Here is a 25,125-nt window from a genome sequence, read left to right as displayed (position 1 = left end):
GCCTGGGATCAGTTTTTTTTAGAATGTTTTGTTAGCTGTTTGGGAGATTTGTTTCTACTTTAATGTTTCCATTGTTTTTATGTTTTGTTTTAGCTCTTTGGAGGTTCTTTCTTTTAAAGTGTTGGCAAGGGGGTAGATATGTAATGATCTGCGCTCTCTGTCCCACCAGCCGGGTTGGTGTTCCGCATAGGCCTGCCAATATAGGACCTAATAAAGAAGCACTCACCTCGTTTGTGTCTTATCTTCACAAACCCTTCCATTTCTTCTGCTGTTTCTGCTGTCTCAGCCACTGTCCAGTCAAGGCTGGACTATGGCAATGCCGTCTGTCTGGGTCTTCTTGAAAACAGCTTCCAGACGTTTCACATGATGCATAATGCAGCTGCATTATTGAAAAACGGTCTAGAAAAACCTCCCACATCACCCCTGCCCAGTTAATCCTATTAAGCCATGCCACACTTAAAATTCCTGTGTATAACACTTTGCTGAATTTCTGGAGTCACTCCCTTCTTCTACTAACTGGGCTCTCCCCATACTATCTTGGCCACAGGTATCACTCTGAAAATGTGTTTGCTAGTCATTCTCAGAATCCCATTTGTCAGTGAGAAGGGGGGACCGTTTTCTGTTAAGGGATCTGGGGAACAGAACTTACTGGCACAAGAATGTACCAACCTCATGACCTGCTAACTTTGTCAACCTTTGAGAGGATCATATATAAAAACAAGTTGATTCAGACATTTTCATGGATGAACCGTCCTCAGATTATTGTGCCACTGCCTGACTACTTGTTTGACACGCTTTCCAGTAAGGCGATAACGTTACATAATAAATGTATTCTATTGTCATTCTTAATCACTGGCTATTATTAGATAAACTAATACATCTCGGGATGAGTCTCCTTTTTTTCTCTCTTCTTTTATTCTGGGAAGCTAGGACAATGTGAGTTGTGTATTAATATGATGTTTCATGAATTAACTGCTCAATGTATGCTATATGATCTTGAAAATAAAAATAAAACACTTTGAATCTAAAGAACCAATTTAATTTCAGACGCTCTCTATAAACGTTACCATCTCTACTTTATCTGTTTCATTTTGCTAGTACCAATACACTTCCTTTGGTTTCTGTGGGCTTTCCAGATGCTAAACACATAACCTCAGGATTTAGTGGACCTTTTCATCCAGATTCTTTGTTTGTAGAGTCAGCAACATTTGTCAAACAGGTTAATAAGCTCGCTGTGATGAACATCCTGAAAGAGTCTGTAAAGAAAGGCATAACGCTAGTGACATGCCTTCCGTGATTACAAAGAATTGCCAACTTTTAAAATGTTGAATTCCAATGTTTCATGGCATTTCTAAGCAGCTCACATGCAAAACGTGTTCTACTTAAAATATTCAGGATGTAAAATCATGTAGCTGAAAGTAGCACACACAGCCATTGACTATTGTGGGGTTCCTTCTGCTTTTCACCAATACAATTCATATTAATGTATTGCTTTTAGATAAACTTTTTCTATACGTGAAATATCTCAAAATATTGTCTGAAAGATCTAGTTCAAGAAAGACATATGTGGCTACTTGCCCCAGACAGTTTCATTAATATTCTACAAAAGTGTGAAGTAGTTTATAAGATTCTAATAGCAGTACAATTAAAAGTTGCTAGTGAGTGGCAGCAAATGCAAGCATTAGCCCCACCCCCCAATCAATGTAAATCCAGCAAACCTGGTTATATTGGAACACAAGATCAATCTGAAATAGTGTGCTCAGTTCTTCAAATACAAATATTTCTGATTAGATTATCACACAAGCAGTGCCTCATACGTTCCTATTAAGACCATGAGCCTAATTACAAGTCTGGCGGTGAGGCACAACAAGTCTGAAACACGTATATGGGGTTGCTGTTGGTACTCTTGTTCAGAGAGGAACTGCCATAGCATTTTGGTGCTGGACTGCCCATGTGGGCGGGAAAAAGACTGATATGCAAATGGATATTTCCCATCTGTGAAAGGTACAGTGAGCAAAAAGTGTGTGCTGCAAACTCATCTAAGAACAGGTTATGCCATGTTCTTTCTGGAGAATAGCGCCTGCTACCTTTTTTGAAAGGTCTTGAAATAAGGTGCTGGTAGCAACGTAACACCACCCTTTCCAGACTGCCAGACTACACTGTGCCTGCTGGCTCCATTGCTCATGGCCGGTCTGACCTGCCGGGCACTACGGCCCCGGTAGGCACAGTTGTCATGGAAACACGAGCACCGTTACTAACAGTGGTGGTGCTTCTGAGTTCCCATTCCCATGGAGTCCTATGGTATTAGAGTCCCTTGGCAACCCGCCGGTAGTACCAGCGGGTTACCTTTGGACTTGTAATGAGCCCCCATGTGTCTAGAAGAACAATGTCAAACAAGTTAGAAGCACATCCACTTATGCTGCCATAAAGGTTAATTGTAAGCAATTATGCAAATACTCAGGGCCTCTCTTAAAAGCATGCAACATAGCAGCAGTAGGAACCCTGCGTCTGCAAGTTAATGTCAGAGATTTGACTCACGCCATGTGCTGAATGCTTGGACGCGTTAAAATACAATGCCCAAGAACAAATGAGTATCACAGAAAACATTTTAAAATCACATTCTTTCTGAGCATTTCTAAAAGCTGCATTTTATGAAGGTACTTACCTGGACGAGGAAACTCATCAGACTCTCTGTGAACCAGCTCAGAAACACGATTTCCATAATGCATCCGGTTGTCGTGGTCAAAAGCTTTCAGTGTCTCACTTGAGCTATATGACTTTTGAGTAGGCACTCGGCAGTCCTCGCTATCCAGCGAAGAGCTGGTGTAGCGACATTCCTTTCCACATCGCCCTCTTGTCAAGGAACGGTGCCTTCGATCTTTTATATCCATTTTGTTTGTCAGTCGTGAAAGAGTTTTATGTTTCTTGGCAAAATGTTTTTGAGAGGTTTATCAGAGTGTACCCTAAAAATGAGGGAGAAAAAACACAATTATAAATGGAATCAAAGGCATTGCTTACATAATTAATTCACATTAAAACTGATATCAGTACTAACATTTGCAATGCACGTTTTTCTAAATGTTAACTATTGAATTATCAGAATACTGTTGTTCCTCACTATAGCTTCTTCGCACATTTCTCCCTTAACCAAAAGTCCTACATTTCATACTGAAGCAATACGCACTGAGATGTGTGGTTTTATGGGACAGGATCCTTTCAGGGACCAGGCAAAAAGTCAAGCCTCCTGGGTAAAATGTAGCCTTGTTAATAAACCCCTTATGAAAGGTTTTAGGTAGTTGAACCCTGCAACATCTGGTGCAGAATAGAGGTGTCCCAGGACAATAATTGTCAGGGATAGGGGAGGCAGGGAAGAGCACACACTCAGGGCATTGCCAGAAGGAGACACAATTAATGGAATAGACACACTGAGCAAGAGAAAGGATGCCCGTTTTGGTAATTGAGAGGCTGCTGTAACAGTGATTGACAATCAATTATGAAAAGGTAATTGATCATGAGACTGAAGAGTCAAGGAGAGAAGGATCTAAGGCCATAGCGGGCATGAGGAGGCAAGCACACTGTGCAGCATCAGTGGGATGTAGGTGGTGAAGCAGATGGAGTTGTGAGAAGGAGATGGAATGGGCGATGTCACTGGAGCATGCAAAGCAGGCAAGCCATTCCACCAGTTAAGGCCCAACAACCAACTAATGGTAATAGATGAAGATTCAAATGAAGTTAATAATATCCCATATAATATACCTAATTGTGCTTTGAGAAATACTGAAATGGTAATCCCCCCATGCAGGGTGGGCAAACATGGCTGGTAATGTCTGGCAGGCCCGAGTGAAGCAAAGGCCTCGGCAAGGGCTGTGGACGGTATTTCCCATGTAAGCCTCCCAACATGGGGGTGATTGCCATTCGCACACAGAGGTGCATCCGGGGTGAAAATGGTTTACTTAAATTTTTTTCTGGAGATGAGATCCACGTGGTTTGCACACCATTAGCCTGAAAAAAAATAAAAAGATGGCTTTCGCCATAAGAAAAAGGACTTGGACCTTTTTCTATTTCTATCACACTGGCCTTGGGTAGGAGGAGTTTCAGGACTGGAGGACAAAACTTCAGTCCAGCAGGTATGTGGGCAGGGGGTGGGGCAAGGGGTAGCATTGATTTTGGTGGTGGCGTATGGGGGGACATGGGGAGGCAACCAGAAGCGGCTCCATGTTGCCTCTGAAGAATCAAAATGGCGCCACCCGGGGCAATGCCTTGGGTGGCTTGAAACAGCAGGCTGTAAACAGTGTGTTCTCGTCCGCTGGTCCAGCCACCTGATTCACTGAGCAACCTTCCCTGTGTGCATATGATTGACATTTGATTTACTTTATATTACACATACTGCGGTAGCGGCCCTGTAGTTATGGTTCAGTTGCTCAACTCACAGAAAGAACCCTTTTTGGGGGGCTTATATCTCGACCCCACCCGCCGGACAAATCCTCACCAAACTTTGCAAAAAAAAGTATATGGCCCCCTAGTAATAGGCTGTGCCGATGCCTCTGGACCAATCAGAGAGCAGTGTGATGGTCGTGGACATTCTACACGTGTGTTGATTGGTTGGTTAAAAACATGAGGTGCGTCAAAACATTTGAGACGGACGCCATGTTGGAATCACGAACAGCGCCCGTGGTCCTCAGACATCACAGTAAACACATATTAAAAAACACAACATTGCACTTGTCAAACAAATCAAACTATCTCTGGGGTGGTGAGGGTTGAGGGGGGAAGAGGATGGTGTGTGACATGGCCATAAAATGGCAAAATAAGTTGCTTTTTCTTCTCCGATGTCCGCAAACATCACAGATGTTTGGGGACCTTCCTGTGATGTTCGCGAACATCTCGATGTTCAGGGACATCCATGCATATTTCTTGAAAAGCAGTTTTTGGATGGCCTATAACGTTGGCCCCACTCAATGAAACTGCATGAAACGTTGCAATATCATTTTAGCCCAGACCTTGAATGGTTATGCACAGGTTGGTGCTGTTTTTGCCAAGAGGAAGCAAAATTAGAGGGGGGGTCCCAAAATATTTGAAAGGCTTATAAATGTGATGCCATGTGACGAATCTGCACATAAATTGGCAAAAAGATTTTAGACCCAGATTTGAATGTTCTTGCACAGTTTGGTGGGATTTTGTCAAGAGGGGGCAAAAAAAGAGGGAGTCTCAACATTTATAGATGGCTTATAACTTTGCTGCCATTGGACAAATCTGCATAAAGTTTTTCAGAAAGATTACAGACCCAAATTGCAAAGTCTGAATGGATTCTGTCAAGTGGGGGCACAGTTATATGACTATTTATTGTACATACATTTTGACACTTTTCAAAAACTAAAAGATGGATGATTTACAGCAAACGCATACAAGGAACATTGGTAAGGAGCTGAAAGCATGCTTTTGCAAATTTGTCCATGTTTTATTTTTTGAAAATTGTCATAATGTAGGTACAAAAAACAGTGATGTAGCTTTGGTAAATGAGGTATAGCCTCTGGATTTGGTCTGTGGCCAGATTGTCCGGCTCCTGGCCATGACCACGAGAGACGGCAATGGCCTTAAAATGAGCATGACCTCCATGAACCGGCCATGTGGTAAAGCTTTTCAAAATTGGGATAGTTTTCAATGGGAAAAGAAATTCTGCTTGTCTCTACAGCACACCATGCTTTACAGGATTGCAGCAAACATTCAAGAGCAGCATCAGCAGGGACCTCAAGGAATGGTTTTGCAAATCTGTCCTGTGTTTTATTTTTTCTGAAGTGTCAAAATGCAAGTACAAAACATTATGATATAACTTTGGTGTCTGGGCAATGGGCCTGACCCTGAGCAAGGACAAAAGTGTACTCTGATTTGCTTCTTTGGGCATTTGTCATGGCTGAAGTCATAGGTTTGGATGGGAAAGGATATTCTGCTTGCGGATACAGCCTGACATGCTGAACTGGATTACAACAAACCTGCGCAAGGAGCCTCAGCAAGGACCTGAAAGCATGCTTTTGCAAATCTGTCTTGTGTTTTATATTTCCAAAGTGTCAAAATGTAAGTACAAACAATTGTGATATAACTATGGTCTATGGATAGTGGCCCTGGCCCTCGGCAAGGACGAATGCCTACGCTGATTTACTTATGGGGGCATGCAGCATGGCCGAAACCCTGGGTTTGAATGGGAACAGAAATTCTGCTTGCGGCTGCAGCCCAAAGTGCTGGACGGGATTGCAGCAAAGATGCACAAGGAGCTTCAGCAAGAACCTGAAAGTATGCTTTTGCAAATCTGTCCTGTCTTTCACTTTTTTGAAAGTGTCAAAAAGTAAGTACAAACAATAGTGATATCACTTTGCTGCCTGGCCAGTGGGTCTGGCCCTCCGCAAGGACACATGTCTAATCTGATTTACATATTGTGGACTGAGGCATGGCCGAAGCCCATGGCCCATGGATTGTGGGCACTGGCCATGGCTGTAAGCCATGACATTGGCCATTGGTCAAATTATGAGGGTATAGCGGACACTGAACTAGGATGCAGGGTTGGTTGTTAAGCGGCTTCACTTCAACACTACAGCTAAGTCAATGCCTAGTCTGGGATGCTGAGGGAAACCCTTATTGATATATTTTTAGGTTTTAGATTTTGTATATCACACTCAAAATATGACAGTGATCAACAATGGATAACGTTCCACTCGTAAACTGATTTGGGTTACTTAGAAGTAGTACAGAGGATGAGGTAGCTGAAAATGCTTGATGGTTTCAAGGAAATGCAGGGTGGAATACATGCAGTACAGAAAATAAACTGATATGGTTTCACAACAGATAATATGTTCACTTTTCCCCTGGTGGTAATTCACCCCTCCCTATATGCAATGCAAGTAGATGGAAGTAACACACACAGTCTTCAGGAATACAATCAAATACAATACGGAATTCAGTTCCCCCCAGCAAGCTTAGAGGAAACAGGTAGAAGTTTGAAACACAGGCCCAAAGTGCTTTTAAATGTGATGGCAATGGATGGGAAGATGTGCTAACTGATTTTAATTCCCTCTAGAGATTCAGGGTGAGAGAGAGATGCTTGTTGGTATTAGTTCAGGCTCACTTTAGCAATGGTTCAGGGATGGTTATTAGGTTGCAAACGAATTTTAGCAGTTCAGGCAAAAGCGGCTATCTTTTTACAGATGACAAAATCAGGCCAAATCGGAAATCGCAGTAAATTTTGCGAGTGCGTAAATCGCGATTGTATAAGGAGAATCCTCGTAACGGATCTGGTCAACATGTCCAGCGGCGGTTCTCTCTGCTCGGCGGGTCAATCAGGCACCGGTTCTGCTCACAGCGATCTGGATCTCTGGTTCTGCTCACAGCGGTCTGGGTCTGGTCAGCGGTTCCGGCACAAGTTCTTGGCAAAGAATTCAAACAGCTCGCCCGGCTGTTGAATAGTTTGGTTAGGTTTGCTGGATTCTGAAGGCCTGCTGAGAATACTTTTGCTTGCAGTGGGCCTTCTTGGTTCAAAGTTCTGTAGTCTCTGTTTAGCTTGGAAGTCTAATTGTTGGATCTCTGAATGTGAAGTCGTCGGTCAGCACGCTCCGCAACAAATGGAATTGAATGTGTCTACCTGTCCCAGCAGTCTCATTTTATGTGTTTTGAAAATGGGTGTGTGCCTGGCCCTAGCTAAGCCTGCCCCTCTCTACTTGTCATTGGCCCAATTCTCCCCTCTCCCATGATTGGGGGAAGGAAATGGATTGTCATCATAATGAGGTCTGTTTATGGGTCAGAGGATCCTCCCCTGGTCAATTTTCCCACACATCTATATTTGATTCAAATACATATTTCCCAGATACACAATTCGTTGAAATTAAATGTACACATTATATATTCCTTATGGTCCATGCTTGTCCGCCTCTGATCTTCCTGGGGGCTTGCATTCAAAAATGACAACATTTTGCGCTTTTTTACTGGTTTACCAATATCGGACATTTACCAAAAATGACACACATGTGCGCAAGGAGTATGGACATTTATTGATGAAGTGTCAGATTTTTAACATGCAAACATTTGGAGTAAAACCCTATTTTCCGCTAGCAACCCCCCAGAATACACCACAGGGTCCTAACACCTCTTAAAACGTGCACAGAAAAATCACCAGAATAATGATATTATTTATATAATTTTGACCAGTCCGCACTATGAGTTATCTATCTTTTTAAAATTATGCTCTGGCGCAGATGGGTGTGGTTTAGGTTCCAAAGCACATATGGGAAGCTTCTGTCTGCCCCCGCCTCCAGCTCGGGTGGCTCCCAGAGGCACTTCTCCTCCCACTTCTCCCAAGAGGAAGCCACTTTACGGCCCCCCCAATATAACATTTGCCTGAGTCCAGGACAAGGCTTTGTGCAACCTCCTGCAGGTGCCCCTCCCCTAATCTAATCAGAGAGGTGTAAACTCCTTTTGGTGGGGAAGCAGGATGCAGCTAGGCCTGGGAAGAGTGGCTGAGCAGGTTTCTCCTGTCGGGGGTAGTTGTCAGGCAGAATTCAGCTAAATGTCACTTTAGTTCCCAGTTTAAATCAAACTTACAATTTTTACATATACATTAAATAATTACTTCCTTCAAGTCATTTCAGAATATAGTTTTACATTGTGTCCACCTCTTAGCAAGTCTTTCCTTGGCCTGGTTTGGGTTCCTCTGTTCAGTTTTACACAAAAGTCTGGTGGTTTTAAAACGCTGGCTTTCTGATAGTGGTGAGTACCGGTATTGCATCCATTTTTGGGATCTGTCTTGAATTACTGCATTTCAATAGAGTGGTCTTTTGCTTGATAGTATAGGACCCTTGCTTAACATTGTTTTGATGGCATCCTTACATTAGAGTGGTGATGTGGAACCCCCCACAAGAAGGTTGTATCTTTGGAGTGGTATTGTGCCAACCGCGCAGTTCTCCTGGATTCTGGCGTGAATGTGGGCGGCGATAGCTCATCCCCACATCCACCCAGTCTATTGATTTAGTTTGTTCTGGGATAGAATAACGGGTGGCGACAGCTCATCCCCACATCTACCCAGTCTAAGGATTCAACATGGGTCAAAACCCTTGACATGGTGCAGTGGAGAACGGGGTGGTTTAGTTGGGCTGGGGTCATGGTCTAGCCTCATGCCCCAGGCAATTCAACCATGACTTGCATCACCACCATGCGCTGCTGATAATGACGCACATCAGTATTCAATGCAAAAAAATATCTATCTTAAAGGAGGTTTACAGTTCTTTGATATATGTTAAAATACATTTTCATTCATAAACAACTTATGAAGTTCACAGAAAAACCTTAGTTAAAGGGAAATTATGGTTACGTTGCATATATGAAATTCATTGAAAACATGTTGTTAAAGGGATGTTATGGTTAGAAGTAAAACTGAAAAACCCCAGAACTACACCAGTTATGGTTAGCTAAGCAACCATAACTCACACCACCCCTGTGCACTGCTAAGAATAACACCCAGGACTCAAATATGACATCACAAATGTCACAGATGACATCACATATGACTTTCAATTTGATGAAAAGTCCATACAAGTGGGTGTGTTTATAATGTTGGTAACAAGATGTCATGGGTGATCCATCATGAACTACTTAATGTATTAAAGAATGTACTCATCTAAACAAAATGTTATGTTGTAGTATTGTTGTTAATACAGGAACTTAATCATACATAGAGATAGGCAATGGCTGTAGCATATACCATACTATGCATACACATCAGAGGTACATAAAGGGAAACTTAAGCAAGGAAGAAAGAAACAACATCACCAGAAAATGTCAATAACATTAAAGTTCATCATCATGTACACAAATGAATTGTGTGCTTGAGCCCTACTTATTGTCCCATATATGTGCACCATGAATTAATACCAAACTGTAAGGAAAGTAGTTTAAGAACATACAAGAAGGTTAACATCTAGATAAACAGCACTGTTTCCATTTTTATATGTTGACTGTCAGTGAACAAAGCCTCCTGGCTCACATATGTCAGTGAACACAAACAAGTGGCCCAGATATGTGATGTCATCAGTGACATGTGTGATGTCTTCTTAGATGTCCTGGATCGAAGTCTTAGCAGTGCACAGTGGTGGCACCGGTTATGGTTGCTTAGCTTACCATAGCTGGCCCATTTCTGGGAGGTTTCGGTTTTATTTATAACTATAACATTCCTTTAACACTGTTCTTTCACTGAATTCTATAGGTTTTTATTAGTGCAACTTAATTATAATGTCCCTTTAACAAAGTTTTTTCACCGAATCCTCAGTATGGATGAGCAGGATTGCATTTATAAATCAAATGTTTACTTCAGACAAAGTATTATATTTTTATCAAGATTGTTGCATACTGAAAGATGAAGCAAATATGTAAAGAGAGAATGCACAATATAATTAGTTTGCAAATTTGCAAATACAAGTTCCTAAATAGCTAAACAGGATCATGGATGAGTGAGGAGACAACATAAATGATGCTCTTGGTTTCACAATGTTCTTTATAACAATAAAAGTTTATTTACATCACAACCATTTGTTCAAGTGAAGATGCAAACATTTGTTCGCTTATGATCCAGATTGAATCCTATGTGTTAACAGCATAAATTAATGGAACTAAGAAGATTATACTTAACATGAGTGGATTATAGAATGAGAATGACCCACATTGGCAAATGATGCCTCAATTAATCTTCATAAAATGGAACCAATATGTATAATAACAATCAGAAATCAAATTAGAAAATAAATCTTTTTTTTTGCAAAAACAATCCGATTTTAAAAATACAACATTTAAAAATATACAAATATAGTGATTCAATATTCACTGATACCTTCATTCCAGAATTTGCTTTATTGTTGACTATTCATGGAAAGGAAAATAAAATCCATATTCATGAGGTGTGTTTGTCTATTGTATTTATTTATTGGGTATTTATAATGTGTCTATACACAAGGTGTTTCAATGTGCACCAAGACAGGAGTGGGGTGAAAAATGGAAGACAAAATCAAAAAACTGTCTAACTAGGCCTTGAGACATTCAGATCATGCAAGTGCAGTAACAAAAAGTGCAGGGGAGAGTGGAAAAGGCAGTGCGGAAGGTGCATAGGGTTAAGCGAGTGCCAGAGGAGTGCAAGTTGACAGTGCCACAGGTATGCAGAGAATGCAGGGGTAGAAGGACCACATGCTAAGTTTGAGAGACATGGCTGGAAGTGCTCAAGAGGAGCAGGCCCAGCCAGGCTAGTGCAGGAGGAGGGAGCTGGGAGGACAACTGCAGTATAGGCGGGGGGGTTAGGGGAAACCAAGTGCAGGGGATAGACTGGTCAAGGAGGGCCTGGTGCCCTGTAAGAATCTGAAGGAACCAGGCAGCCAGGCAAGAGGCAGCGGGGGATTAGAACGGGAGGGGGAGAGGGAAGGAGGAAGAGAAAAGGAGGGTCTTGAGAACTTCCAGAACTTAAAGAGATCCAGCCCAAGTGTGAGAGGGGCACAGGGGCCATTCCAGAGGGAGGCATCTGCGGAGGAGAGAGATCTACCCCCCACTCTCTGCCTTGAAATGCGTCTGATCTACAGAGAGTTGGAACTAGAAGACTGAAGGGTTCCAGCAGGCAGGTATTTAGGGAGAGTTGGATGTAGTGGAGTCCCAGGCCTGAGTTGGCCTTGTGAATGATACTGAGGGTCTTGAACCTGATCCTTACAGAAATCAAGTGCTAGTGGGGAGATTTTAGGGTTGAGGAGATGTGGTCCTTTGCCTTGAGGCCAAGGATAAATCTTGAAGTCCTGTTCTGGATTAGTTGAAACAGGCGAGTGGAGCCATTAGGCAGATTGAGGAAGAGGCTGTTGCAGTAGTCCAGACTGGAGAGGACCATAGCTCTAGAGACATTGAATTTCTGGGGGAAGGTGAGGAAAGGGAGAATGATCATAAGGAGGGCTACTTGGCAAGGTCTGTGATGTGAGGAGAGAATGAGAGAGGGGATTTGAATATAGCACAATGTTTTTTTCCTCACAGGAGGGTGAGGGAGGGGGTCCATGGAAGGCAGCAAGAGTGTAGGAGGGAAGGAAGGCTATGGGGTTCCAATGAGAAGGATCTCAATCTTAATGGCCTTAAGGCAGAGATTGTAAGCAGTGCACTATGCCTGAATAGCTGAAAGGCAGTCAGGAATGAGGGAGACAGATTTCAATATCTGCTCTATTATTGCTACGAGTAGCCTTCTAATCACAGGATCCTTTTTATGATCCTGTAAAAAAGTGTGAATATCCATGTCTCTTCTGACAAGAGCAGGGTAATCTTGAAGGATAAATACAAAACAGTAAACACAAGCCGATGCACATCCCTCTCGGTAAGAACCATAGGTTTAACCAAACACATATTCAGTGAAACATGAATCTGGATATTCCTCTCCTTTCCAATTTCTTATCAAGAACAGACATTTGGGAAAAACTTTAATATGTCAATGAATTTCTAAAGTCTTGTTTTCAAAATATTCCTGTGACTCTGGGCAAGGGTTTGCACTCCTAGTGAAATATCTATGAGGAGTGTTTGTTTGAATCACAGTCCAAATAAAAATTTGCATTAGCAGCTGGTTGCCTTATTGTCCTTCTTCTTTGTCATCAATCGAGTCTGCACATGCTGAAATTCTTCTTCTCGTCTTGCTTCTGAATCGGCACCAGTGGGAGGGTAGGTCTCACCTTTGTAAGCTTTTACATCGTTCAAGTGAAGCCAAGCTCGCCTGACTTGGACATTTACTGCTGAGGGGGTTATAACTTCAACACAAAAAGGGGCCATTAAAATGAAGCTCATGATATTTTTTACAAGGCCATAGTTGCCAGTATACAACTTGGTTGCCGATAATAGTTTTGGTGATCCGGTTGCTGAATGGTTTTTATTTGTGTTCTGAAACCGACCTCCTAGCACTTGACTTGACCTGAAATGAGAGAGATGCTAGAGGTCATACACGTCAAATGTTCATGCAATTCTTCACCTAACATTGTGGTTACACTCTGGGCATCACTTCCACTTCTAGATGTAGGTGTAAGAGGCGTTCTCCTCTGCCTCACTGTCTCTAGTTTATGAGGGGTGAGGTGATGGTCTGAACCAGGCTGATTCCGAAGGGCATATAAATCTAAGGACAGGCAGTATAGCCATCCCTTCTTCAATGTCAATTTAATCTTGTTGATCCTTTCCTTAAGGAGGCCATTGAGTCTCTCACATATTCTGTTTGCTTGTGGGTGATAAGCAGAAGAAAACACATGCTTAAATATTCAATCGAAGCCCTATCTTTTAAAACACCTCATTAACAAAATGTGGCCCATTGTCGGAGCACAACACTTCACACACACTCCATCTTGGGAAGACTTCTCATACAAGAAACCTTGCTGTGCAATGGCATCAGGGTGTGTACATGGACCAGCCTTGATCCACCTTGAGAAAGGACGCACTACCACTAATAGATATCTATATCCATTACAAACGTGCAACATATTGACATAGTCTATATGTAAATGTTGAAAAGAACCATTCGGTCAAGGTATTACTCCTCTAATTGTTCTCAATGTATGCCCAGCAGTAAACCTTTGACATATGATGCAGTACACTATAAATAGTGGAACATGTTCCAACAAATTTGGAATAAACCAGTCTTCTGCAATAGCTGCAGCAAGACTTTCCCTAGTTACATGTGCTTGGTGATGCAGCTGCTCAAGCGCACCCTTCAATAATGCTACTGGCATCACCATCTTTCCAGACTATACTGTTCCGATCATGCTTCTGTGGGGGATAAAGAACAACTCTTGTGCTTCGATAATTTCTGTTAATCCTGAGGTGCACTTTCTTCAATCTCCACTAAATGAGTTTTCAATAATGTATTGAAACCTTCTTGTATTTGTACAGCTAGGGCTACTTTCTCTTTTACACTTAGAGTATTGAGACTTGAAATATCTGGAGAATATGCAAACATTTTGGCTTCTACATCTGTGGCTTCATTCCCACAAGAGATATAATCTGTTTGCTTAGTATACGCTGCACATTTAATGACCACTATGGCTACTGGGAGTTGTGGTGCTTTAATAAGCCTGTCCAATAAGAATGCGTGCATCACTGGAGTGCCGTCTGCTTGGAGGTAGCTCTCCTTTCCCAATGCACTAGCCTGCATGTGCATCTGACGTCACATAGGCAGAGTCACTGTACATAATCGCTTCCTGCCCTTTGAGTTTCTCAACAGCGACAATAAGCCCCACTAATTGTGCTGCTTGTGCTGAAAAGTGAGATGGTAGCCTTGCACTTGTTACAACTTCAACTCCATTTAATATGTGTCTTGTTACAGCTGCACCTGAATGTCTCTCCTCACTATTCTGATCAATTTTTGAAGAACCATCAATAAAGAGAATCTCCCCCATCAAAGAATTTTCTTTTACACATGGTATATCATCATAAAATTTAACATAGTTAGCACAGTCATGCACATGATTGCCTTCTGCTACTGTCTCAGATACAAACATGGCAGGATTGACCATTTTACACACTTTAATCACTGGGTTTGAAATGATTACTTCATAAGCAGAAGCTCTCTGGGATGTCAATGTGCCTTTGGGTTTCTGCAATGACTGTCTGCACAGAAAGTGCCCTCTCATAACTGGGTCTAAAATCCCACTGTAATATGCTAGGGGCTTGTACCCTAATGTAGTCCTCTGTGTAAGTGCTGTTGTCATGAGTAACATTTGTGTGTGAAAATAAATAAAACTCCTCAACTTAACCTTTGGCGACAGGCTCATGAACAAATGTAAACAAGAACACCCATTTAACACCAAAAAAGCTTTTATTATGGACATATCAATTCAGATGCATTCCATCCATTAAGCAGGATGCATTAACCTTGAACATTCCATCCATTAAGCAGCCCCAAGTGTATTCTTGGGTGTGGCTGCTAATGGATTGCCTTCGCACATGCTCACTCTCTAGAAGTGGCAGGGTGTGGCTGGTAAGCCGGCCGTAATGGGCGTGCCCATGATCTCAGCTATATAAGCTGCCCCAATCCTCAAGACAGACACTTCGTGTTATTCTGCATTTGCAAGCAGCGTAACGCTCACCATCACCTCAGGTCAGACTTACCTTTGAAGATCCTGTCCTGGACATCTTGCTTCCTGCCACCATATTTACCAACTTGGGGAAGTTGTTCTTACCTGTAAATCTCTTTGGCGAACCAAGTATTCATCTTTACACTTTCCGGAACGCTGAAATATTTATTTTGGCACTGCAGCATGACACGCTCCATCGTCGACAGCAGCGCCTGCAAGGAAAAACAGAAGACAAGGTTAGACATCGAAAACAACAGTCAGTTTAAGGTTGCACTTCGCCATACTTCGCACTTTTCCTTAAAACATCACTTACCTGCTGTTGAACATTGTGGTAGCATCCATCTTCCATCCGGCCGCGTCTCGCGTCTCACAGCTGCTTTGAGGCCACATTTCCATCTAAGGGAAGAAAACAGAAAGAGAGACATTATTGCGGGCATAAATAGGAGCAACACATAAAGACATTAAACAGAACAAACAGCATCACAAGAGCTCAAGAACGACTTACCAATCATAAGGAGAAGCATAGTCACAGCTGGACTGGACTAATCCTTATCAGGGATCAGTGAAGGAACTAGATCCCATTCGACGCACCCCTGCCAGAAGTAGCAGAACGGAGAGCCTATCTTCCATAATTCATGGGTGAACTTTATGGGACGGCGTATGCTCACAGAAACTGTACTTTCGGGTGAAGGGTTCAAGAGGTACAACAATCACAGATTGGCGCACTCACACACTCTTATCTCCAAGCAGGAGCACTATCACCACGTACCACCGCTCACAGCTTTTCTACTGAAGTAGAGGCCTGAAGAGGTGATTAGAGTTCAGGGAGAGCAGGTGTCACCTTCTTTTCTTTATTTGAAATCAGCTACTCTACGTCTAGCACCTCTTCTTGACAGTAATTTCCCCTTGTCTACCTTATACCCTTTGTCTGCTAGGATAGTCATCATCTGAATCAAATTGTGTCTGCACTCATCTTCTGTCATGCTGCAAGTTAAAATGTCATCTACATATTGTATCACTGCACTCTTAAGATCAATATTGCTTTGATCCTTCTGTAGGACTCTGTTAATGATTGATGGGGACTTACACTACCTTTGGGGCAAATGCGTATGTTTCTGCCGAGTTTTGCCGAACAAAAAGGAAGTCAAGTCTTTTGTCTTTGTGTAACGGGATAAAAAAACACATTTTTCAAATCGGTCACTGTAAAATATTGAACTTCCACTGGGATGCTGCATATTATCGTCGCCGGGTTAGGAACTAGAGGAAACAGTCTCATATCTTGTATACATCTCCATGACCCTCCCTTAGATGTTTTATATATATGGCAGCAATCACCAAGCAGTGACAATACAATTGTAACGCTCACCTGATTCCCGCAGAGGCGCCGGTCTTGACTGGGTGAATGCCATATCTTCAAAGGTGATGTGTAACACACGGTTGGCTCTTTGGGCTGGACCTCGGTGCACTTTATGTCTGACTCGAAGAGTAAGATGTCTGCAGATAGAAAATATGGGATTAATGAACTGGGGTTATTGGGTGCCTCTCTCCTCTTCCCTTTCTCTTCTCCTGTAGCACCCCAAAGGTTAACGCCCTCACCTTAGGTAAGTGAACGCCGAGCTCTCCATCTGCCTCGGGGCAGGGTGCCGTAACCAGTTTCTTCACTGGATAAGGGTGCAGGCCTCTTCACCTCAGAGGACTGCTGTCCGTCGTTAACTGCACGAACGGTAAGTTCTGGGCACTTCAAATGTCTTAAAAGTCTTTTGTAATGATATCTCTTGTTTTGCAGGGTTCCGGCGATGGCGGATGGCGGGCTGAAGAGAATTGAGGATCGAACCCGTGTGAGGAATAGAAGCGCCTGGAAGCACGTAAGTAAGCGCTTGTAGCCTGCTTCACGATGCGCACTAACTGTCCCTTTAATCTTGCAGGTACAAGTTCGGAGCTTTAGAGAAGCTGAAGGGTGCTGGAATACCCACTGGATTCGGCGTGGGAAGGAGAAATGACACGTGAGTAATAAAGTTGCCCAATGTCTTTAAACGCACCTTCTATTGTTTTTCAGATGTGGGATGCAGCGCCGAAGACCTCCAGAGCGTGCGAAGAGCTGGTAAGCTTTTGTCTTTCAGATTCTGGAATGCAGTGCGAAGACCTCCGGAGCATGCGAAGAGTAGGTAAGCCTTTGTCTTTCAGATGCCGGAATGCAGCGCGAGGCGTTGGTGACAGCCGATGGACCAGGTAAGAGATGCGCTGCCACTGAAGACCGTAGTGCTAACCTGTTCTTTCTTTGTCTTTACAGGTGCTGCTGAAGACTGGATTCCAGGATGATAAGCCTTTGTTCCCTTAGGCCCAGGATCAGAAGCTGAAGACACGATGAGCGTTCTGCTGCAGAGAATGCAGAATAACGCAAAGCAAGTTTCATCCATCGGGTGTGGTTTAAATAGCCTCCTGTAGTGCTTAGGTGTCTCCTTCCACAGCCTCGCCTAGGTAAGAAAAGAGTTCCTGATTTCCAGAAGAGTTCCAGTGTTCTGAACCCAGGGAGTGGCTCCTGCCCCACCCAACAGGAAAAGTAGTCCCAAACAGAAGAGGATCAGGGGCTCAACTGGCAGGTAAGTAAGCAGCATGGTCTGCTGCAGGTAAGTCCACCCAAGCATTATGAGCCCGGCGCTTCCAGCGCTGGGACTGGACATTTTTATGAGCCTGGTGCCACTGGCGCCAGGACAGGGTCCAAAAGGTCCCAATTGGGACTGGCTGGCACTCGGAACCGGGGTTATGGATCTGCTTCCAAGGGAGTTGGGCAAGTCCTGATCTTTTGGAAGCAGAGATCATGACAGCACCCTCTCTCAAGGCCCCTCCCAAACCGGGCTTCTCCGGGGGTTTCGGCTTGTTAGGAAATGTTCGATGAAAATTTTTTGATTATACGAGGCGCGTGGACATATTCTGCAGGTTCCCAGGATCTTTCTTGGGGACCGTAGCCTTTCCAGTCAATCAGGTAAAATAGTTTAGATTTGGAGATCTTGGAATCCAGGATGCTTTTGACATCAAACTCGAGTTCTCCGTCAACTAGAATAGGTTTTGGAGATTTAGTTAGTCGGGTTTGAGGTTGCACGGGTTTTAATAGAGAGACGTGGAAGACCGGATGTATCTTCATGTGAGGGGGCAAGTCCAACTTGACCGCTACTGGATTTACTATGGTAATGATGGAATAGGGACCAAGGTATCTTGGGTTGAATGTGCGTGGTACTTTTAGAGGTAGATATTTGGTGGATAACCAGACTTGATCTCCTACTTGATACTGGGGGGCTTCCTTCCGATGTTGGTCTGCTCCTTTCTTGTATTGTTCTTTAGCCCTTTGAAGGTGAGAAACGGCTTCCTTAAAGGCTTGGGTGATTGTAGAATGCAGGTGGTCTACTGCTGGTGTTCCAAGATCTTGGAGTGGATCCAACTCCGAGGTTCGAGGGTGACTACCGTATAAAAGAAAAAACGGGGTCTTCCCAGTTCCCGAGTGGACAGAATTATTGTAGGCATATTCGGCTATCCAAAGGATATCTTTCCAAGTTTTTTCAGTTTGTTGTAGCATGCAGCGCAAATACTGTTCCAGAGTTTGATTGGTCCTCTCGGTTTGTCGGTCGGTTTGAGGGTGGTGGCTGGTCGAAAGTCTCACATCAATTTGAGCCGACCGACAGCAACTTCGCCAAAAATGAGAAATAAATTGACTCCCTCGATCCGAGATTAGAACTGAAGGAAAACCATGCAGTCGGACGATGTTTTCGAGAAATTCTCGGGCTAGAGTTGCTGCTGTTGGTAAGCCTTTGAGTGGAATGAAATGCGCCATCTTGGAGAATAGGTCCACGATTACTAGGATCGTATTGTATCCAGAGCAAGGAGATAGATCAGTGATGAAGTCCATAGAAAGCGGATGCCAAGGGCGAGGTGGGATGTCAATAGGGCGTAAGAGGCCGGCTGGTTTTTCCTTTTGACTCTTGTTTTGGGTGCATACTCCACAGGACATTATAAAGTCTCTGATATCTTTTTTCCAAGACGGCCACCAGAAGTAGCGCTTGATCTTTTCCGAGGTTTTGGCAATACCGGGATGTCCTTCCATTAAAGAATCGTGATAACAAGAGATTACCTTTTTCTGTAAATCTGTGCTAGGTAGGTATAACCGTTCTTGGAAATATAATAGGTTGTCCTTCACCGTAAAGTCCTTTCCCTGCAGATGCCAATTCTGTATGTCTGCTGGAGTTACCAGTAGCCTGGCTTTATCCTTAACTTCCTCTATGGATTGTGTGGCGATTACACCCAGAATTCTTTGTTCGGGAATGATAGGTACAGGTTTAGGATTGATCAAATTTTCTTCCACTCCCATCCGATAAAGGGCATCAGCTTTACCGTTTTTTGTACCAGGTCGATAGGTAATTATGAAGTCAAACTCGGCAAAGAATAGTGCCCAACGGAGTTGCCTAGAGGATTGAGCTTTTGCGGTTTTCAAATATTGCAGGTTTCGGTGATCTGTAATCACAGTAACGGTGTGTCGGGCCCCCAGAAGATAATGCCGCCAAGCCTTAAAGGCGGACTTGATAGCTAGGAGTTCCTTATCAGTAATAGTGTAATTGATTTCAGGAGGCGAGAATTTGCGGGACCAAAATGCCACGGGATGCAACTGATTGGTTACTGGGTCCTTTTGTGATAGAACTGCCCCCATGGCAAGGCTCGAAGCATCAGTTTCAATGGTGTAGGGGAGTTCTGGGCGAGGATGTTTTAAGATCGGTGCAGAGATAAATCTAGTCTTCAAATTCTGGAAAGCTTGTTCCGCCTCGGTAGACCATTCAAAACGTTTGTTTTTCTTTAACAAGGCAGTGATGGGCTGGACTATTCGAGAGAATTCAGGGATAAACCTGCGGTAAAAGTTAGCGAAGCCTAACATGCTTTGAACACCTTTTACGGAGGATGGCGATGGCCATTTGAGAATTGCATCGACCTTCTTTGAATCCATACGCACTCCGCTAGGTGATAATATGAATCCCAAGAATTCAACTTCAGTCACGTTGAAAACACATTTTTCCAATTTAGCGAAAAGTTTGTGTTGACGCAATCTCTCGAGGACCATTTTCACGTGTTTCCGATGTTCAGTTGCGGATGAAGAATGAACGAGGATGTCGTCAATGTAAACAACAACACACACATCTATGAGCTCTCTGAGGACATAGTTCATAAAATATTGAAAGGCGGCCGGGGCATTGCAAAGTCCGAAGGGCATGACCTGATATTCAAATAGCCTATACTTGGTGCGGAAGGCCGTCTTCCATTCATCGCCCTCTTTTACTCATACCAAGTGGTAGGCTCCTCTAAGATCCAGCTTTGTATATATGCATGCTTTTCTGACTTGGTCCAGGAGTTCAGGGATCAAAGGTAACGGATATCTATTCTTAACGGTGATCTGGTTCAGGGCGCGATAATCTATACAAGTTCTAAGGTCCCCTTCTTTTTTTGGAACGAAGAACAAAGCTGAGGAAGCAGGGGACTTGGAAGGACGAATAAACCCATTCGCTAGGTATTGATCCAGGTATTTTCGGAGGTGAAGGTTCTCAGGCTCGGTGAGGGCATAAATTCTACTACAAGGAGGAATAGATCCAGGTATCAGGTCTATCTGGCAGTCATAAGACCTATGAGGAGGTAGAGAGTTAGCCTGATCCTTCCGGAAAACATCTTGGAATTCTAGGTATTCAGGAGGTAACTAGGGAGCCTCTGAGGAAATTGCTGCCAGTGCAACACCAGGTTGAGTGTGACAAGTAGAAATACATTCTGGAAACTGAACCGTTCTTGCTCGCCAATCAATCTGAGGATTGTGCTTTTCTAACCAAGGAATTCCTAGAATAATCTGGAACTGAGGGGCCTTGATCACATCGAACACGATCTTCTCATGGTGTCCATCTTGACTTATTAGCGTCACTTCTTGGGTGGTATGCGTTACTGGTCCGGAGGCTATCTCCGTACCATCCACCGTAGTAATGACGTCCTTTACAGCCTTTGGACAAAGAGTCAGATTCATCCTCAAAACCATTTCATGATCCACATAATTGCCGATGGCACCGCTGTCGACGTAAGCTTCAATCGCATGTAATCGATCCGGATGTTCAGGGCTAATGAGGACCATAGGTATCACGAAATGCGAGGTCACGGAACTGGTTTTAACGCTCGGCAAGAGGACCTTTATTCTTGTCGGGCGAGGTTGTTTCCCTGCTCAGAGTTTGTGACCCTGGTAACTGCAGCTCCTACTGCCTTCTTGGCTGGTTTCACCGGACAGTCTCGAAGAAAGTGCCCCGAGTTTCCGCAATAGAGGCATAATTGCAGCTGTTTTCTCCTTTCCCGCTCCTTTTGTGTTAGTGGTCCTTTCAGGCCCCCTATTTGCATGGGTTCCCCAGAGTCTACTCCTTTGGTAGGAGTTGGTGATTTGGAAAATACTCGAGCATCAAACTTGGAACGATCGGCCTTCCTGTTCTGCAGTCTGTGGTCAATTTGAACGACTAAGTCAATATAGTCCGAACAGTCTTGCGGGGGATTCACTACTTGGGCTAACACATCTTTGAGCTCTCCACGTAAACCTCTATAAAACAGCGTAATCCTTTTGTCCTCAGGCCATCGAGTTTCCACTATCAGTCTGTTGAAAGACGCAATATAAGCCAAAAGGTCTTGATTACCCTGTCGCAATGAAAGGAGCTCATTGTCCAAGGCCTGCCCCTGTGAATGTCTTGCAAACAGTTTTTCCATACTGAGTTGAAAAGCTTGAAAATCATGGAGAACAGGATCATCTTGATTAACTAGAGGGATCGACCAGTCTGCCGCATTGCCACTAAGGTACGAAAGCACGAAAGCTACCTTAGCTTGATCAGTTGGAAAGGCTGCTGGCCTGCATAAGAAGTGCAACCGGCACTGATTAATAAATACTACAAACCTCTTTGGGTCACCAGAAAATCATTCGGGTGGAGCCAGAGGTACATTCCCAGGTAGGTTGATCTGCACTGGGTTCGTAGAGGATGTTGAAGGAAGATTTGCCCCTGATGCGGGTAATGGGGTTTGTCCGGCTTGTGACTGTAGCAATTGTCTAGCGAGATCGTTTGTTCGCTCCTTGGAAATAATCAGTTCCCTTCTTAGAGCATTCGTTTCCTGACGGGCTGCATGCACTTCTGCTCTTAGTTCCCCAAGTAACTGGGCTAGCTGGTCGGTATCCGAGGTTTCCATAGCGCCTGGGTGGGAGTTTTGCGGTCGGCTTTGCGTTCTGTAACGCTCACCTGATTCCCGCAGAGGCGCCGGTCTTGACTGGGTGAATGCTGTATCTTCAAAGGTGATGTGTAAAACACGGTTGGCTCTTTGGGCTGGACCTCGGTGCACTGTATGTCTGACTCGAAGAGTAAGATGTCTGCAGATAGAAAATATGGGATTAATGAACTGGGGTTATTGGGTGCCTCTCTCCTCTTCCCTTTCTCTTCTCCTGTAGCACCCCAAAGGTTAACGCCCTCACCTTAGGCAAGTGAACGCCGAGCTCTCCATCTGCCTCGGGGCAGGGTGCCGTAACCAGTTTCTTCACTGGATAAGGGTGCAGGCCTCTTCACCTCAGAGGACTGCTGTCCGTCGTTAACTGCACGAACGGTAAGTTCTGGGCACTTCAAATGTCTTAAAAGTCTTTTGTAATGATATCTCTTGTTTTGCAGGGTTCCGGCGATGGCGGATGGCGGGCTGAAGAGAATTGAGGATCGAACCCGCGTGAGGAATACAAGCGCCTGGAAGCACGTAAGTAAGCGCTTGTAGCCTGCTTCACGATGCGCACTAACTGTCCCTTTTATCTTGCAGGTACAAGTTCGGAGCTTTAGAGAAGCTGAAGGGTGCTGGAATACCCACTGGATTCGGCGTGGGAAGGAGAAATGACACGTGAGTAATAAAGTTGCCCAATGTCTTTAAACGCACCTTCTATTGTTTTTCAGATGCGGGATGCAGCGCCGAAGACCTCCGGAGCGTGCGAAGAGCTGGTAAGCTTTTGTCTTTCCGATTCCCGAATGCAGTGTGAAGACCTCCGGAGCATGCGAAGAGTAGGTAAGCCTTTGTCTTTCAGATGCCGGAATGCAGCGCGAGGCGTTGGTGACAGCCGATGGACCAGGTAAGAGATGCGCTGCCACTGAAGACCGTAGTGCTAACCTGTTCTTTCTTTGTCTTTACAGGTGCTGCTGAAGACTGGATTCCAGGATGATAAGCCTTTGTTCCCTTAGGCCCAGGATCAGAAGCTGAAGACACGATGAGCGTTCTGCTGCAGAGAATGCAGAATAACGCAAAGCAAGATTCATCCATCGGGTGTGGTTTAAATAGCCTCCTGTAGTGCTTAGGTGTCTCCTTCCACAGCCTCGCCTAGGTAAGAAAAGAGTTCCTGCTTTCCAGAAGAGTTCCAGTGTTCTGAACCCAGGGAGTCGCTCCTGCCCCACCCAACAGGAAAAGTAGTCCCAAACAGAAGAGGATCAGGGGCTCAACTGGCAGGTAAGTAAGCAGCATGGTCTGCTGCAGGTAAGTCCACCCAAGCATTATGAGCCCGGCGCTTCCAGCGCTGGGACTGGGCATTTTTATGAGCCTGGTGCCACTGGCGCCAGGACAGGGTCCAAAAGGTCTCAATTGGGACTGGCTGGCACTCGGAACCGGGGTTATGGATCTGCTTCCAAGGGAGTTGGGCAAGTCCTGATCTTTTGGAAGCAGAGATCATGACAACAATTCAAAATAAGTGAAGCAATTGAATTCACTTATAATAATGTAGAATAGAAAAAATAGGAAAAAGAACAGTTTTGGTTAATATTTCCCCTTGCAAAGTTCTTAAGGCTAAATGAGCAATCCTACCAGATGTAAGCAATCTTCAGGTATTCAGGAATGAAAGACTATGTCTAGAGTTTGAATGCAGTCTTCCCTCTCCAAACAAGAGAGAAAACATTTTTTGGAAATGTACACTTTTAAAATTACAGGCAAAAATGCTTAAATGGATAGAAATGTTTAGGAAAGCAACACAAAACAGGTCCTAACATACATGAGCTACAAGATAAACAACAGCACACACTTTAGATCTGAATGGGAGGGAAGAAACACTTTGAATGGGAAAAAGACACGTGGGAACTTTTGTAAAATGTAAATTTGTGGCACAATTTCACTTTGCGATGTCTGATAATAATGGGTCAAATACACTGTTCTGTTTTAGTTGTGGGTGTAGCTAAGGGTCTTAGGTATCAGTGAGAGTTGAAATTAGGTTTCTATCTTTAACATTGAAGACGTTATGGACGTTTTAGTGAGAGGCGTTTTTGAAAAAATAGGCACAAAAATAAAACAGAAATTCGGTTTTAGAAATGACCGGTTGGTTTTATTACACTATATTTATGATATTGAAAAAGAGAATGCCATGCATGAATCTCCACAGTTACTCACGGCCGCTAGTAACTCTTCACATGTGATACTCTAGTTTCCGTTTTGTATGGGAATTACTTTACTTAAGCCAAATCACTAATGGGTTATAGTTTAAAGAGACAAATGAGAAAACATCAGCGCAAGAATGGTTCTGACAATATAAGGGTTCTGAAGTTAAAGATGGGATGGGTTGAGATTGGGATAGGACAATTCAAATATACTATGGGTCACTGTTATTCCTGTTGATACTTCCAGTCCACTGTGCTTAAGATTGGACCGTTAGGGTTATGGTCATCTAGTCGGGTCTACCGGCAGCAGGGCACTTCTGGAGGGATCAGTCAGCTGGGCAGTTCCGATCAATTTGGACGGCACCTCAAATGGATTTATAAAGGATTGGCCCTTCTGGTCACTGGAAACTGCAGATTAGCAGGATGTGAATTTCAGCAGGCAAGCCTTAATGGTAGCAGGCCAGAATGGATCAGAATTAAATTCACTTAAGTTTGGGATGGTTGAATTCCGGCCTAGCTAACAAGAGTTCAGAAATTGCTAAGGCCTGGATTCTGCAAAGAAGTCTGGAATCAGCTGTAAGATGAAGAGTTCT

The 25,125-nt window shown here is 43.8% G+C and overlaps 1 protein-coding gene across 6 annotated transcripts in view; it reads right to left on the bottom strand.

Annotated features, from left to right (window-relative positions):
* The window catches only part of TENM2 (teneurin transmembrane protein 2), a 3,863,575-nt gene that overhangs the window by 3,079,845 nt on the left and 758,605 nt on the right, over positions 1-25,125 (bottom strand). For all 6 annotated transcript variants that reach the window (XM_069654289.1, XM_069654288.1, XM_069654292.1 and 3 more), the window contains one exon: positions 2,666-2,963. In XM_069654289.1, the coding sequence (XP_069510390.1) occupies positions 2,666-2,891 (226 nt within the window). In that variant the 5' untranslated portion in view covers positions 2,892-2,963. The remainder of the gene's footprint in view (positions 1-2,665; positions 2,964-25,125) is intronic.

Source organism: Ambystoma mexicanum, chromosome 3q (assembly GCF_040938575.1).
Source record: "Ambystoma mexicanum isolate Mex_15411 chromosome 3q, UKY_AmexF1_1, whole genome shotgun sequence".
NCBI classification, from domain to species: Eukaryota; Metazoa; Chordata; class Amphibia; order Caudata; family Ambystomatidae; genus Ambystoma; species Ambystoma mexicanum.
Note: the sequence above shows the minus strand (reverse complement) of the source record. Positions and strands in the feature narration are given on the sequence as shown.